Source organism: Leptonychotes weddellii, chromosome 3 (genome assembly GCF_054177405.1).
Source record: "Leptonychotes weddellii isolate Sample4059 chromosome 3, ASM5417740v2, whole genome shotgun sequence".
Lineage (NCBI taxonomy): Eukaryota > Metazoa > Chordata > Mammalia > Carnivora > Phocidae > Leptonychotes > Leptonychotes weddellii.
In genome coordinates, this window is record NC_138371.1 from 16,832,594 (window position 1) to 16,849,764 (window position 17,171).

At 52.7% G+C, this 17,171-nt stretch overlaps 1 protein-coding gene across 7 annotated transcripts; it reads left to right on the top strand.

Annotated features, from left to right (window-relative positions):
* Window positions 1-5,582: 5,582 nt before the first annotated feature.
* PRKAG3 (protein kinase AMP-activated non-catalytic subunit gamma 3) lies at window positions 5,583-14,319 on the top strand. 7 transcript variants are annotated; one of them, XR_014143378.1, is made up of 14 exons: window positions 5,583-5,625; window positions 6,470-6,509; window positions 6,935-7,109; window positions 7,449-7,861; window positions 9,017-9,098; window positions 9,621-9,679; window positions 9,800-9,845; window positions 10,080-10,134; window positions 10,318-10,444; window positions 10,578-10,743; window positions 12,037-12,074; window positions 12,250-12,396; window positions 12,739-12,972; window positions 13,525-14,319. XR_014143378.1 is itself a non-coding variant. In XM_081813588.1 (13 exons), the coding sequence occupies exons 1-13, from the start codon at window positions 5,823-5,825 to the stop codon at window positions 12,853-12,855; spliced, it is 1,467 nt and encodes a 488-aa protein (XP_081669714.1). In that variant the 5' UTR covers window positions 5,728-5,822; the 3' UTR covers window positions 12,856-14,319. The 7 variants fall into 7 exon arrangements, 2 of the variants coding, with proteins under 2 accessions (XP_081669714.1, XP_081669715.1); XR_014143380.1 differs by having other exon boundaries at window positions 5,604-5,625; window positions 6,954-7,109; XR_014143376.1 differs by lacking the exon at window positions 5,583-5,625 and adding an exon at window positions 5,728-5,843 and having other exon boundaries at window positions 6,954-7,109.
* Window positions 14,320-17,171: the final 2,852 nt, after the last annotated feature.

A 17,171-nucleotide genomic window follows, 5' to 3' on the forward strand; every position in this document is an offset into this window, starting at 1 on the left:
TGGGAGCTCTGAGAGGCAAAGGGCAGGAACAGGGCAGAGAACTCTTTTTTTTTTTTTTACTCTGGAAAATCACTATGGGTGTAGTGTTGAGCAGTGCTAGGGTCTGCCTGAGCTGAAGCGCTCCTCCATCCCCATCCTCGATACCAATATCTCATGGGGAAGGTCAGTGCACCCCAGGCCTGCTTGCCTTCAGAGCCTTGTAGCTGGAGGGCTAGGGGGACTGAAAGCAGGTGGCGAGGCAGTAATTATAGTAACCACTTACTGAGCATCTATTAGATGACAGGCTTGTGCTTTATTTACAGTAAGCTTTGGGCTTAAGAGTGTGGCACCAGAGTCCAGAAACACTGGTTTTGACTCTGAGCTCCATCTCACTCGCTTTGAGGTTTTGATCAAGTTAATCTCTTTATACTTCGATTTTCTCATCTGGAAAATTTTTGTCATATGTATATAATAATATTAATACATATGAAATATTTCGAACTTAAATAGCAAACATATAATAATATTTACCACACAGGGTGATGAGGGATTACAAGAGATACTGCATACAGAATGTTTTGCAGTGTCTGGTAGGTATTAAGTGCTGCATAAATGTGAAGGATCATTACATACACTTGTCATTTCTAACCCTACCCCAATCCTACAATGTGAATGCATTCGCTAGAGAGAGGCTCAGTTGCTGTAGCAGAGCTTCGATTTGTCAGTGGTTTAAGCAAGATGGAAATTTATTTCTCTTTATAGCATGACAGCCCAGAGGTAGACAGGCCAACAAGGGGCGGGAGAGGTTCTGTCATTTCCAACCTGCATCTTCCACCACTGGGTTCAAACGGTGCCTCAGCTCTGACCATTGTATCAGAATTCCAGTCAATAGGAAGAAGACAATCTGTCCCTTCCTTCTAAGGTCATTCTTTAAGTCTGCATATAATGCTGATGCTCAGATCCCATTAGCCAAGTTTAGTCACATGGCCATACTATCTGCAAAGGAAGCTGGGAAATATAATCTTGCACTTGGCTAAAGTTGTGGGGGTTAGTAGGAGAGAGTAGGAGAGAGTAGATACTGCTCTGTAAGAGCCCACCATCTGGCCACCCCAAGCAGTGAACACAGTCAGCAGCCCCGGAAGGGAGGCATCTGGGCACCGCACCAGCTCCGAGCCCAGGATCTCTGAAGGATGAGGTGTGGATGGGATCCGATGGTCTAGTGACCTGTAAACTAAAAGACAGATAACCTGCTCCTCTTACTCTCCGTAGACAACAGTGGAGGAGGAACAGGATAAACTCAGTTAAAGCATCCACTTGGATAGACCCTTTTGTTATGATATACTGTCCTTTTTCATCTCTTATTACAGTCTTTGGTCTAAAATCTAGTTGGTCTGATATAGGATGGCTACTCCAGCTTTCTCTTGGTGTCCATTAACACGATCAATGGTTCTCCACTTCCTCACTTTCCATCTGGAGGTGTCTTTGAGTCCAAACTAAGTCTCTTGGAAGCAGCATATTGATGGGTCTTGTTTTTTAATCCATTCTGATACCGTGTCTTTTGGTTGGAGCATTTAGTCCATTTACATTCAGAGTAATTATCGGAAGATATGAATTTAGTGCCGTTGTATTATTACCTGTAAAATCACTGTTCCTGTAGATTGTTCTTTTCTGGTCTGTGTTACTTTTGGGCTCTCTCTCTGCTCAAAGGGTCCCCTTTAATATTTCTTGCAGGACTGGTTTGGTGTTCACAAATTCCTTTAGTTTTTGTTTGTCCTGGAAACTCTTTATCTCTCCTTCTATTCTTAATGACAGCCTTGCTGGATAAAGTATTCTTGGCTGCATCTTTTCCCCATTTAGCACGCTGAATATATCATGCCCATCCTTTCTGGCCCACCAGGTCTCTGTGGACAGGTCTGTTGCCAGCCTTATGTGCCCACCCGTGATAGGCATGAAGGAGGGCACCTGATGTAATGAGCACTGGGTGTTATACGCAACTGATGAATTACTAAATCCTACCTCTGAAATTAATAATACCATATATGTTAGCTAAATTGAGTTCACATGAACATTTTTTAAAAAAATCCACTTGGAACAAGAAAGAAAGGCAAACACCTAGCCGTCACTGGATCTTATCAATTACCAAATCCAGCTGGGCAGGAATTGCAAAGCTGTTTCTCCACAGAGGAGTAAGTTCTTGGGTGATGCCTCTGGCAGCCACTGGTTCTGCTCTCTGGGGAGGACCTCCCCTTTCCATTAGCCTATGCGGAGTCTGGTGTTGCCTCCTGGGAAGTTATCCCTTACCCAGGATCCTCTAAGGCTGCCCTGGAGAACATGTCCTTGCAGACCTTACAGCTTCTTTTTTTTTTTTTTTTAAAGATTTTATTTATTTATTTATTTGAGAGAAAGAGAGAGAGACAGAGAAACAGCATGAGAAGGGAGAGGGTCAGAGGGAGAAGCAGGCTCCCCGCTGAGCAGGGAGCCCGATGCGGGACTCGATCCCAGGACTCCGGGATCATGACCTGAGCCGAAGGCGGTTGCTTAACCAACTAAGCCACCCAGGTGCCCGACCTTACAGCTTCTATAGACCTCTTCCTGCTGGCGCGTATCTGGGAGGCTGGTCAAACCAGCTTTTGGTGACCAGGTTTGTAGTTTCTTTGCCAATACAACACCCTCAAAATCTTTTAAAAAAATATTTTATGTATTTATTTAAGAGAGAGAGAGAGAGAGAGCTTGAGTCGGGGGAGGGGCTGAGGGAGAGGGAGAGGGACAAGCAGACTCCCCACTGAGCTAGGCGCGCAACAGGGGGTTCAATCCCAGGACCCTGAGATCATGACCTGAGTCGAAGTCAGACACTTAACCAACTGAGCCACCCAGGTGCCCCCAACACCCTCAAAATCTTTTTTTAAAAAAATTTTATTTATTTATTTGTCAGAGAGAGAGGCAGAGACAGAACACAAGCAGGGGGAGTGGCAGAGAGAGAGGGAGAAGCAGGGTCCCTGCTGAGCAAGGAGCCCAATGAGGGGCTCGATCCCAGGACCCTAGCATCATGACCTGAGCCGAAGGCAGACGCTTAACTGACTGAGCCACCCAGGCATTCCCACCCTCAAAATCTTAAAAGGCTTCTGACTGGTTCCATATTTGAGTAACCACAGCCAATGGTCTCACAGAGCCATAATTTCTGTGCCTGATACTCTGGATGTGGTGTACTTTCTATTCTCTCTCAAACTGCTGGTGGCTATCTTGAGGCCATCTGAAAAAATATGCTTGGCTGTGAAGGGAGCCTCCCTTATTCTGCCCACTGGGCCAGTTCCCACTGTTGCTGAACAAAGTGTGCTTGGGAAAGGTTTGGAACCACAGGTACAACCCTGGCGAAGGCTGCCTCTTCCAAACCACCTCTTATAACCAGCCTGAGAGCACCTCTCCTGTAGGTCTTTGCTAGTAGTTGCAAGCAACAGCCCAGACACACTAACATTCTGAGTGTTTCCATCCAGTTTCTGTGACTTATAGGCTCTATTAAGGCATTATAGATGGTTGCGACACCATATGTTTTGCTGTAATATAACAATGGTCACCACCTTACCAAGATACAATACTTTTCTTTGCTATCTGCTGCCCAGTCTCTAAACCAATGTCACTTGCTTTGGACTTTTTAGAGCAGTGCCACTTACAGATACTAATTCTGCATTCATTAGGATGCATGTTTGGTTGCTGTACCAAAGGCCCACTTTAAGAATGACTTAAACAAGAAAATTTATTTCTCTCTCATATAAAATAGTCTGTAGACAGTCTAAAGCTGGTAGGGTGACTTTGAAACCTTTAACAAGCATCTTCCACTTTGGGTACAAGATAGCTGCTCTAGCTCCTGCCATCACATCAACATTCCAGCCAGCAGAAGGGGAAAAGGAAGAGGAGGAACCACGCCTCTTTCTTTTAAGGCCTGACCTGGAAGTTGCTCACATCCCTTCCACTCACATCACTTTGGCCAAAACTAGTCACAAGGCCTCATTTAGCTGCAAGGAAGATTGAGTCTTTATTACCAGCAGCCACTCCAGCTAACATTCAAGTGATTTTACTACTAAAAGAAGAAGAGGAAAATAGATGGTGGGAAGCAACTGGCAGTCTGCCACAGAATGTTTTCATCCTCATTTTACATTGGTAGAAACAGGCTCAAAGAAAACAAGCAATGCTTTTTAAGGTCATATGGCAAACAAACGGCAGACCATGAATTTTAATCAGGTCCATCTGACCGTAAAACAGGCTTTCCATCACATCCAGCCAAAATATCTTGGTCATCAAGGTGCCCACTGTTTACTTGGAGATACAGGACCTTCCCACGTGAATAGTTATGTAAATGTCAGCTCCGTGCGCCCTGAGATAGGCACACAGAGCCTGCTCTATAAGGAGATCGGTGCGTGAGAGTGAGGCCATCAGGGAAGACTGTCTTAAAGAAGAGCCCTCCTACTGGCCCTGTAGATGGAACAGGCCTGAGGGAGAGGGGGAATGGAGCATCGCAGGAGAAGGCAATGGTGTGTTCTGCACCTGTTCTGTATCTGGCTTGGTTTTAAGGTGGCCCGGAGCTTAAGGGAGGGTAGAGGCCTGCCAGTTCCGATGCATCACGTCTCTCCAAGGATGGTCCACTTGATCCTTCCACCAGTTGAGGCGTCCCCTTTGCTGTGCCTTAGACATCCATCCTCTGGGACAAGACAGGAATAGGCCACAGGGATCCTGCAGAAGGAGATCTGCACTCACCCCCAGTACTTACCCAAGACACACACGGAAAGGAAAGTCCCTTCCCTGACCCGTTCTCCCCCGCCCTCCCTGGAGGCAGGACAGGGGCTTTGAGGGGTGAAGAGAAATGTGTTTGGCACATCCAGCAAGAAAGCCAGTAATCCATTACTGAGTGTCCACTCCAGGGCCCGAGACTGGGATGGAAGAGGCTGGAAGAAAGAGAGGAGGGGCGGGCAGGGAGAGGGGAGCTAGAGCAGCTGGGTCAGCATTCCCGATTTGGACACTGACTCAGGCCCCAGGAATGCCAAGGAAGGGGGGTGGGCAGCCACCAGAGCCGGGCTGGGATCCTGTTGGCACCAGGAGATGTAGCGACAGCACGCACAGAGGGATGTTAGGACCGGGGCTCCCACACTCTGGGACCCACCTCTGAACCACTGGTAGAAACAGATGTCTCTCACCCTGGGCCCTCGAGCCCACCGCACAACTTCGCCGTGATTCTCCTAGCTCTCCACCTTCCCGGCCATCCCACTCCAACTCCTCCAGCAGGGAAAGGGACAGGCTCCTGGGACTCAGACGGGGACATCTGGACACACAATGGCCACTCTCCTGGGACCTCCCACAAACCCCTTGGCCCCAGCCTCCCCGCTGGCTCCAACTTGCGCTTTCTAACTCCAGCACCACCCACGACGGAAGTTTCTAAGAGGAAGAACGTTGAGCTCAACTCGCCTCCATTTTCCCTCCTTTGGCACCTGACAAAGATGAGAAGGAATCCAGGACTCCGAGAGCCAGCCTCCTCCCACCGGGCCCCCCCCCCCCAGTGCCCCCCAGTGCTCCAAGCCACCTCCCCCGTAGCAAGGTCCTTCAAGTTTGTCCTTGAAGACCCAGGAGGGAGCCCAGGACCAGGCCTCAAGATTCCAGGTGCCCCCCTGCCCTCCCCACCCAGCCCCAGGCTCTGGGCGGGAGCAGCTGAGCCTGTGGGGCCCTCCCTCCTGCTGCCTGACACCCAATCAGAGAGAAACCGATCTGGGGAGGGCCGGGCGCCAACGGCCCGGCCCAGAATAGTGCGGTGCGGCCAGTGTTGCGCACTTGCTCTCCAGTCGGTCGGGGTTGGCCACATGGAGCCCGCACTGCGCCGGGTACAGGGGTCCCGGGGGACGGGCGCTGGGGCAGCCGAGGCCAGGGGACTGCGAGCACACCACACTGTGTGAATGTGCGTGCGTGTGCGTGTGTGTGTGCGCGCACGTGCGGTCTGGATTTTCTCTGTGTGTGTGTGTGCGCGCGCGCGCGCGATCTGGATTTTCTCTGTGTGTGTGTGTGTGTGTGTGTGTGTGCGCGCGCGTGCGTGCGGTCTGGATTTTCTCTGTGTGTGTGTGTGTGTGCGCGCGCGCGTGCGGTCTGGATTTTCTGTGTGTGTGTGTGTGTGCGCGCGTGCCGTCTGGATTTTCTGTGTGTGTGTGCGCGCGCGTGCGGTCTGGATTTTCTGTGTGTGTGTGTGCGCGCGCAGGTGGGCGCCTGTGAGCATGTGGGTGCTGTGTGTATGTGTATTCTTCGTGTGAGTGACGTGTGTGGTTCTGTGTGGATCTGGGAATGGTTGAATGTGTGTTTTTCTGAGTTTGTATAAGTGTTTGTGTATGGGTGTGTGTGGGGGGGTGCGTGTGTGTGCGGGCATGCACACGCACACACGCGGTGGGAAAAGGAGCTCCCTGTGGTTTGGGAATGTGGGCCATGTTCCCACACCTTCAGACCTTCTTCTCCCTCACAGAACCCATCCTGGAGCCACCTTGGGGGACCCGAGCATCAAGGTAGGTGGGCCACTTCCTTTGTCTCCCACCTCTCTGGGCCCCCAATCTCCTCCACTTTCATAGCCGGGCTTCTGTCTCTCTCTCCTTTTCCTTCTTTTTCCTGTTTCTTCTTCCTTTGTCCCTCACTTCCTCCTTCCTCTTTCAGAAGAAAAAGTGGGGGGATCTAGAGTCCGAAGACTCTGACCCTAGTTCCAACTTTATCACTTACCAGCTGTGTGAACTGTGGCAAGTTGCTTAACCTCTCTGATCACAAGTCCCTCTTTAGTAAAATAAGGGTGATAATAATGCCTCCCTTATAAGATTTCTATGAGGTTTGAGTGAGAAATATATAGGAGAAAAACCCTTGGGGAGCTTGCAAATATTAAATATTATTATTGATAACATTTTAATTGATTTTGTTGTATTACTCCCTATTAACCAAACAGGCCCCATTCCCCCTTCCAGAGATGAGCTTCCTAGAACAAGGAGGGAACACTTCATGGCCATCGCCGGCCATGACCACTGGCTCAGAGAGAAGCCATGGGAAAGAGGGGGCCAAGGCCTCGAGATGGACAAGGCAGGAGACTGTGGAGGAAGGGGAGCTGCCGGGTCTGGGGGAAGGTGAGGCCCAGGCCAGTTCTGGGGAGTCGGGAGTGGGGGCAGTGGGATGTCCCAGAGCCTGGGGCTGGGGCTCTCCTCTGGATCCCTCCAAAGCACAGAGGTGGACCCAAGCGTCATCCTGTAGCCTCAGTCTCTCCACATGGGAAAGGTCAACTGCGTTGCAGAGCCAGGGGTCCGGCACGGCCAACTCAGGACAGAACCACTATCCTGTGTGACTCTGAGACTCAGCTTTGGGGCCACAGCATCCAGGCTTCCCAAGGCTGCTGCGAGGTTGACCCGAGCCAGCAGATAAGAAAGTGCTCCAGAAGATGGACTTACTGTCCTCTCCCCCTCCAACAGATCCAACAGATTCCCAGGCCAGGCCACCTGCTGAGTACACCGGGCTGGAGGCCACATTCCCCAAGGCCACACACTTGTCCCAAGATGCTCCTTTGGCCCGGCTGGGCTCCCCACCCGCAGAGTGGGACATCTTCCCCCATGACGATGCAGCCTCAGCGGTGGGCTCCAGCACAGATGATCTGGAGCTGGACATAGAGTTCTCAGCCACTGCGGGCTGGGGGTATGAGCTCGGCCTGGTGGAAGAGAGACCTTCCCTGTGTCCCTCCCCGCGGGCGCTGTTTCCCAGGCTGGGCTGGGACGATGAGCTGCAGAAGCCGGGGGCCCAGGTCTACATGCACTTCATGCAGGAGCACACCTGCTATGATGCCATGGCGACCAGCTCCAAGATGGTCATCTTCGACACCAAGCTGGAGGTACGGCCATGGCTTTGCCCCACCTCCCTCCTCAGGGGCTGCAGCCCCCGCTCACACCCTCCGGGACACCCTGCCGGGCACCCCCTGCAAATCCCCTTCCAGAACTCCTTCTGAACACCCGGGAGGCCAGGGCTGGGGAGGGCTTCTCTCCCTAATTGTCATCCCAGCTCTGCCATTTAGTATCTGTAGGATCTTGGGTCAGTCACTTTACCTCTCTTGTCTCTAAAATAGGGATGGGGGGCGCCTGGCTGGTTTAGTCGGAAGGGCATGCAACTCTTGATCTTGGGGTCATGAGTTCGAGCCCCATGTTGGGTGGAGAGATTACTAAAAAAAAAAATAATAACAAATACAAAATGAAATAAAATGGGGACAGGAATGCCTGCTTTGCCCTACAAGCTTCGGAGGACTCCTGGGACAACCCAGGATAAATGGGAGCATTTTGCGAACCCCAGAGTATGTGGAAGACATAGCAGGGTGGCCTAGGACAAACAGCAGGGAACTCTTGGTAACGGAAAATTAGGATGAGCTCTAGTCCCTGCTCTTCCACTAGGCTAAGTTATGGAATGCCTGATTCCATTCTTACCATCACAGAGAGCAGACCAGTGTTTCCAGAAGCACAGCATATGGACCATCCACAGTACACTATTTGATTCTAGTGGTAGATGAACAAATATATTTACTTTAGTAGCTTTGCATTTATTTTAATACGCATTAGAAAAATCCACCCAGAACAGATACAAGCAGTGTAAGTGGTATTAGTTAGGATGAGGCCACACGAGTCACCGTCAGATTTATTTAGAGAAAAGTATTTTGTAAGTATTACGTAAGTATACCTCTAGTGCCTAGATTAGCAAAAACTATACTGTGTGTGACTGTCCACATATGACTTACGAGTGGGAACGCTGGGTTAGTTTCCCACTCCGGGACGAGCCAGAGGAAGGGGTCCCTGCCGCGCCTCTGGCCACCAGCAGCCTTAGCTCTGAGCAAGTGCGCCTGACAAGGACCACGTCCAGTGGATGCCAAGGCTTAGGAAAGGCAGTGAAGCTCACGTACAGGAGACCCTGGGAGAAGGCCCCAGGGAAGGCCCGTGGTGGGGACAGTGTGCCACTGAGGGGCAGGGAGAGACTCACCCCCACCGTTCTCTCTGGCCCTCAGATCAAGAAGGCCTTCTTCGCCCTCGTGGCCAACGGCATTCGGGCGGCACCTCTGTGGGACAGCAAGAAGCAGAGCTTTGTGGGTGAGGAGGGGCGGGGGGCAGAGGTGGTAGGGAAGGGGAAAAAGAGATCTTTGGTGGAGATTCTGGGGCTGAGCTCTGATGCGCCACAGCCTTGAGCAGACCCTCGGGCCAAGCCAAGCTGGGGGCTGGCACTGGGAACATCAGATCCCGGTCTTGTGGCCACCGGGTGGGAGACCCCACGCATGGAGTAGGTGTGACCAGCTGACCACTGCAGCTCTACTCCCCCGTGGGAGTATGACATCCCATGTCATAGGTGCTAGATAGGAAGAGAGGAAAGGGAGAGGAAGAAATTAGGAGAATAGAAGGTGGGGGAGGAGAGAAATGACAGGGGAAGCATAGAAGGGACGACCCCCATTTCTCAGGCATGGGAGGGGCTGCCCTGCTCCCCTCTTTCCACAGCTCCCACAGCTGTCTCAGTCCTCGGCCTCTGGCAGAGCAGGGAAGGGGGTCCGACCCCTCAACCAGCCTCTCACCACAAGGCCCCAGGCTGACCCTCCCCACCCTCCCCTCCTGACCCCGCAGGGATGCTGACCATCACGGATTTCATCTCAGTGCTGCACCGCTATTACAGGTCCCCGCTGGTGAGAAGTGGGCTGGGGGTCCCCGGAGGCTCCCATCTGGGCTGGGACGGAGAGTGGCTCAGGGAGCCTGGTGTCCCGAGGGGCCCATGTCTGACTTCTGGAGTCCTGTCTGTTCTCTAGGTCCAGATCAGTGAGATTGAAGAACATAAGATTGAGACCTGGAGAGGTGAGCTGGCGGGGGTGGGGGGTGGGGGGGCGCCTAGAAGGGGCTGAGGGTGTGTGTGGGTGAGCGGGGGGCCAAGCACCTGGGGTGGAGGATGGGCAGTGGGGATTTCCTGGAGGGAGCAAGGGAGGGCCCAGAGGGAGCCCAGAGGGCCTGAGGGAGGAAGACAGTCTGGGAGCTGCCAGGTGACGGGCAGGGCAGCCAGCTCCCTGGGCCTGACTCTGGCTTTGCCTACAGAGATCTACCTTCAAGCCTGCTTCAAGCCTCTGGTCTCCATCTCTCCCAACAGAAGGTAAGTGTCCCCAGCCACCCACCTGCGCCTCCTTTTCCCGAGCAGTCCTCTTCCCCAGCTCCTCAGTTCTGAACTCGGGCTCATCCTGCAGGGGACAAGGCAGCCTGTTCACCCTGTCCTCCTCTTGCAGGGGCTGGGGTGGAGGGCGTATCTCCCCCAGACCCACTGCTCCCACCTCTGCAGCCTGTTTGAAGCTGTCTACACCCTCATCAAGAACCGGATCCACCGTCTGCCGGTCCTGGACCCGGTCTCAGGCGCCATGCTCCACATCCTCACACACAAGAGGCTGCTCAAGTTCCTGCACATCTTTGTGAGCCTGGGCACAGCCTCGGGGTGCCCTGGGGGGCTAAACAGTCCTTGGCCCAACGGACTGAGGAGGGAGCAGCTGGGAGCCCTCGGGGTGCTGCTCCACCCTGATCCCCACGTGTCCCTAACCCACCCAGGGCACCCTGCTGCCCCAGCCCTCCTTCCTCTCCCGCGCCATCCAAGATCTGGGCATCGGTACATTCCGGGACTTGGCCGTGGTGCTGGACACAGCGCCCATCCTGACGGCACTGGACATCTTTGTGGACCGGCGCGTGTCTGCGCTGCCCGTGGTCAATGAAGCTGGTACCTGCACCCAGGAGTGGGGCTGGCTAGGGTGGGGTGGTGGCAGGCAGGGGTCTGTGGGCATCAGCTCAGGACCCAGGGTGGAGCTGAGGCTCGAAGTCCGCCTGCTTTGAGTCTTAGAGCCATTCCTTAGCCTCTCTGTGCCTCGGTTTCCTCATGTGTGACATGGGAATCTTAACAACACCCATCCTCTGACTTTAGGGGATGATTTGAAAGGAATATATGCAATAAAATGAGCGTGGTGAGAGGAAACAAGAGATGAGGCTTTTAATGTTAATTCATCCTAAAATGGGCCAGGGGATCCAGCCAGATCTCCCCTTTTCTCACTCTGAAGAGGGGTTAGAGGGACTCCATTTCTTTGGTTGAACCATGGCTGTAAACCATTTCAAAGTTAAAATTGCTGTAATGATGCTAGATACCAAGAAATGTTTTGATTTATTTTTGATTATGAAAAATTTCGAAGGTATGAAAATGGTAGGAAAAAACGTATAATGAAATCCACCTATCCTTTACCTGGACTAACTCCTGTTAACATATTGCTGTAACCAGTTGTGTTTTGTTCCCCTCCCCCTTTTTTTGCTGAAATAATTTAAATTACAGAGATCATGTCATTTCCCCCCTACCCCTTCAGTCTGCACCTCTTAAAATCAGTATATTTTCCATATCACCTAACAAAACTCTAAATAATTTATTAATATTATCTAAGAGCTGATCCTAATTCTCATTTGCTCACCTTCCCTGAGAATATCTTTTTTTTTTACAGTTGATTTGGACAAACCAGGATCCAGTTAAGGTCCATGCTTGCATTTGCTTATTTTGTCTTAAGTCTCTTTTAATGTGGAACGGTTCTGTCTTCACTTAATTTCCATGACATTACCATGGGTCGGTTGTCCTATAGAATGTCCCACCTCCAGATTCGTCTCTGCTTCCTACAGGTGGCTTCAGCGTTGTTCCTTTATTCCCGGGTTTCCCCGTAAACTGGAAATTAGATCTAAAGCCTTGGTCAGATTCAGGCTACCCATTTGAAGCTAGGGTATTTCAGAGGTGACACTATGTACTCATGTTGCATCACATCAGGCGGCATATCAACCTGTCTGTCCATGATGCTGTGTGACCTGTGGCTTCAGGTGGTGACAGCCTGATGTGTCATTTTTGAAGCCAGTAGCCCGGGGAGGGGTGGGGGATGTCCAGTAATTCCTTCTGAAAGCCCGCCCCCGGCCCTTGCACAACGTCCTGGTCCTGATGTGAACCTCTTCCCTTTCTTCCTCTCCCCCCACCCCCCGCCCCCCGCAGGACAGGTCGTGGGCCTCTACTCCCGCTTTGATGTGATTGTAAGTGTCCGCGGGATGGGGAATGAGGGTGCCACAGGGAGAGGCGGTGGGTCTGAGGATCGGTGGAGGGCTATCTGTGGACCAGAGGACCTTTACGAGGGTAGAGGGGCAGTATGTGTGGGTCCGGAGCCTGGCTGAGAGGCTGACTCACACGGCACCTCCCTCCCTGCCCCAGCACCTGGCTGCCCAGCAAACCTACAACCACCTAGACATCAGTGTGGCAGAAGCCCTGAAGCAGAGGACACTGTGTCTGGAGGGAGTCCTTTCCTGCCAGCCCCACGAGAGCTTGGGGGAAGTCATCGACCGGATTGTCCGGGAGCAGGTACCCCATACCCCTGCGTACGCACGCCCAACACGTACAGCCCAGTCCTCATGAGCGGCTCCAGCTGTCCCTATACACCCTGTCCTCCCGTTTCGTGGCCATTTCGAGCTCTCGGTGTCCACACTGGTCTGCAACTGGTCCTGCCCATGGGGCCCCCGTGCTAAGGGGCCACAGACAGTTGATCACCCAGAGTGGTCAGAGCCACCCCTAACTGGTTTCTAGGAGACACGCTCTTGCTCCTCCAGTTATGTTCCTTTGATGCCCCCGATTCTTGGCACCTGCCTTGCTGGCTGCCGTAGCCGCACGGCTCTGACCCCTCACGGACCCTCTGCGGACCCACAGGTACACCGGCTGGTGCTAGTGGACGAGAGCCAGCATCTCCTGGGCATCGTGTCGCTCTCCGACATCCTGCATGCGCTGGTGCTCAGCCCTTCGGGCATCGACGCCCTCAGTGCCTGAGAACATCCGAGTCCTCCCTCCCAGGCCACCTTTCACACGCCAAAGCCAATGAGGGGAGCCAGGGGACCCGGCCTTCATCTTCCCTCACCCCCATTTGCTGGTTTGGCTCTGGTACAGGTAGGCTCTGCCCTGGGCCATTGATCTTTTGGGGCTCTCAGATCTCAGACCGGGGCACCTCAAGGACGGGAGTGGCCCAGCTCATTGCTGAGGAGCCCCATGAAAACTCCAAGTGTCAGGACTCACTGTGGGGCCCCCACTTTGTCCCGGTCTCAGCTGAGGTCATGGTGGTCCTCATAAGAGGGATGGGCAGGGGCTGGGGTAAAGGCAAGGGCAGTGATGTGATTTCAGATGCTCTGGGGAGACTGACCTGCCCTCTCACGACTCAATTCCCGCCGGCTCGGAATTCCACCGGAAGGAAGCAAGTTAATAAACCTTTGTTGAATGGAATTTCCATGCTCAGTAAAAACTACGGCCGAAAGGAGGGCGCTTCTAAGTACTCATCTCAGTAAATTTGACACCGTCTCAGACTCTTGGCTGGTAGCATGCTCGCTAGGGGCTCGCACAGATTCCACCTGCTTGGCGGAGCATGGCAAGACGAGGTTCCCCGGATTGGAAAGGCAATCTCCCCCCACAGTGTAGTCACTGTCTTCCCTTCTCTTTTCCCCGCAGGCTTCTCCAGCCTTCCCTGATTGCCCCTGCCTTGCCTATGCTCCCAGAAGCCCTCACGAATGCCCAGTGCACCGTGGGATGGTGAAATGAAGGAGAACGGCTGAGTTAAGCCTAGAGATCTGTGAACCAGAAGCACTGGGATTACCCCAAGGCCGGTGGCTCCGGGCCCACCCACGTCACTTCCCCCCACCTGGTGGGGTGGCCGGCCCCAGCAGGGCAGGAAGGCCTCGGCCGGTGGGGTTCGTCAGGAGTTCTGGATTCCTCAGCTTCTGGACTACCTGGGAGTCCCAGCTGTTCCTCCACAACCACTAAGGTGGTTCCGCACCACTGTGCCCCTCCTCCTCCTCCCAACATTGTCATTTCAGGGCTGCTGGTGGTCGCGGTGGAATAGCAGCTCTGGGTGGAGTCTGTTGAGTGGGGTCCTCCCTCCGTTCTCATCCTGAGCACCAGGAAACATTGTTCTCATTCCCCAGGGACAGCCTGGGTTTGGATCACTGTGGATGAACCGTTGAGAAAACAAAGAGAAAAAACCACGAATGAACTTGAATTGTGGAAGTTTAACTCCGAAAATGCCAGTCATTTGACCTGAACCTGTGGCAAGACCCCTGTGCTTTCTGAACTCAAAGACACGAGGGAAGGTCTGTGATGGACAAACACTATGACTGGCATTTCTTTGGTGCATAGAGCGTTACCCCACCGAAATTTCTTTTTTCATCTTTCATTTATAACAAAACCACAAAGCAGATATGAATTAGTTAATTACATAGTAAATACAACTCAGTCGACAAACTCTCATCTGCAGGAAACATAACTTTATTTTTCTAACACTGAATGGAGTTTCTATTATGAACCCCGTTTCACCAGGTGGGAGAAATTAATCTCAGTCCGTCTAGGGCTCATCCCCCACCTTTGCCTGGGGTTAAATTCGGTGAGGCGGGGGAAGGCTCTAAGTAGCGTGAGACTTTGTTCCTCCGTCATCATCACCCATGCATGTCAGCACCAGCTAAAACAATCCCATTCCCATCTGGTTGTCTCTGGTTGGTCATTGGTGGGCCTGGCGCCTGTTAGGTTCTCCCTCAGTCCCTACCACGAAGCCTCCTTGGGCCCGCTTGCTCTTGGGGCATGAGGACATTCTAGCTCCTGGGCCTGCACCCCTCTGGGCTTCGGGAAGCTCTGCAGGGCCGTCCCAAGCCCATCTGCTCAGACGGACAGCAAGTGGTCTGCTTTATTCTGCATTTTGCTTTATTTCGGCCTCCACCCTGGAAACATAGGGCACAGGGCTCTTCTACCCTTGTCATCTCCAAACCTCTCTGGGGTATCTGTCACACTCCCCCCTCCCTTCAGACACAGCTCCCTTCTCAGGGCCCCTCTTCTCAGGGACCCCAGAACTGTGGACTTCAGAGATCTCCACAGTCTCTTTGCTTTCCCAACCCCATCAACCTATGGCATCTTTACCACTGGGGCCTTTTTACGAACCCACCACGCATTCTTCCACGTCCACTGTCTGTGTCTTGCGTTTCTTGCCACCTACCTTGAGGGCCAAATTCCAAAACCAAGACCAGGTTTCTGCTGTATCATCCCTTCCCTGTGGCAATGGACACTGTAGGTCTGCTGTCCCGTGGGCAGAGGATAGGCTAATATTTCTAAAATATGATCCTACCTCATTTACCTCATGGAGCAACGGAGTGGAGACATTTGTGCTTGATGAGTCAGGCAGCAAAAGAGGGCCTTTTCTCATGGATACCCAGCCTCTGTCTCCGACTTTGCCATAACCCACGGGTCAGTGCTGCAACTGCTCTGGCCCTCCCTGGGAAGGCCCCGGGCCTTGGGCTCAAGTGGGATGATGGGATGGGGGTGCTTCTCTGGGCCTGTCTCAAGTGACAGTGTCCTCGGAGAGCCGGGGGCAGGCTGCCTCCAGCTGCAGATGACCGTAGGGTAAATGTAGCAGGTCAGTCTCTGAGGGGGGGGCCCCAGATTGCTCCGCATAAGCAGACCTTCAGAAGTCATAGCGCAGGCAGAAGGGGCAGCCTGAGGAAGTCCCTCCTTCCCTTTCCTACTCCCCCTGAGAGTAGATAGGTCTCCAGCCTCCTGGGCCCCACCATGCTGAGGACCCAGCAGTTCTCCCTTGGGCCCTTCTGTGAGGGACCATGCCAGCGCCCTGCCTCAGACCTCCTGCTCGGGTCACAGCCCAGCCCTCCGTTCCCGACAGTCCTCCAGCATCATGGCTGCTAGAACAGAGGCAAAGGGTTGCCATGGGGATAACTCCTGCCCCGACTCTGAATAAAAGTGTGAAACCCACCCTGCTGGCCCCTCTGTTCATGCCTCTGAACCTGGGGCTGGCCACGTTTTCTAGGCATTATTGGCTCCATGCCCCTGACTCCTGCCCTGACCTCCGAAGCCCCTCCAAGTTTCTGTGTACCCCAGGCTGGACTCTCCCACTTCTCAGCCCACCCCTTCTCTTCTCTCCCACCATCTCAACAGCTGTCAACCCTGGCAGGGCAACAGGATGCCCCGGGGAGCTTTATAAGATGTAAATTCCAGGGCCGGGGCCTAGAGATGCTAATATCCTGACTTTGGGGGGGGTACCTGGGCAACTGTATTTATTTTCTGCAGACACTAGAGATTTATGATGCATAACACGTGATGAGCACGATGGCTTGCTGAGAGGTAAGGATGCCTCATTTCCATAATTAGGAAAATCATTTGTCACGTTATTGCATCTATATTATTTGTTATGACTAAGATCTACAAGAAGAGCTGGCACAGCGTAGGAGAGACACGATTTGCTGGCATTCTTGCTGGTCTTCCAAACATCCACAAATACAGAAGAATTCAGTACAATGTCCCGTATGTCCATCTCATGATGACAGTTGTCAGAGCTTTTATTTAACACGCATCTTTTTTTTTAAGATTTTATTTATTTATTTGAGAGAGAGAGAATGAGAGAGAGAGAGCACAAGAGGGGGGAGGGTCAGAGGGAGAAGCAGACTTCCTGCTAAGCAGGGAGCCCGATGTGGGACTCGATCCCGGGACTCCAGGATCATGACCCGAGCCGAAGGCAGACGCTTAACTGACTGAGCCACCCAGGTGCCCGACAAGCTGATTTCTGACCCCAAATTATGGATCTTACCCAAAAATATGGATCCTAATTTGGCCAACAAGTTCAAATTAGCTGCAATGGCGGTAAGGAGATTTGCACATTCTTTTCAACCAAAGGTGTATCTGCTGTGCTGAGTTAACATTCGCTTGCTTCTCCGCAATGATCCTAAATCCAATTGTTGTTCTTTCCTTACAGAGGCGGGTCAGGGTGGGTAATCAGGGAGCCCAGCTGTTAACATTGCTTCCCTGTTACTTATGTGGGCAGCGCAGGGTCCCTGAGACCGCAGACCCCTGGTGGTCCGAAGGAGCAGCCCACTGGGAAGGCAGAAGTGGCTCTGGTTGACTTTGTGACAGAAATCCCTGCCCCCTCTGAGCCCAGCTCCCACGCTCCGCATGCATAAGGCGCTCTCACAGCTGAATCCCGGCACAGGTGGGGTCAAGAGCTATGCCGTTATAATCAGGAATTCCTCCGAACTCTCCAGATTTCCGGACTCAGTAGGAAAAGCTCTGCATCGTCCCCTCTTCTTCCTTCCCCTGCTTACTATTGC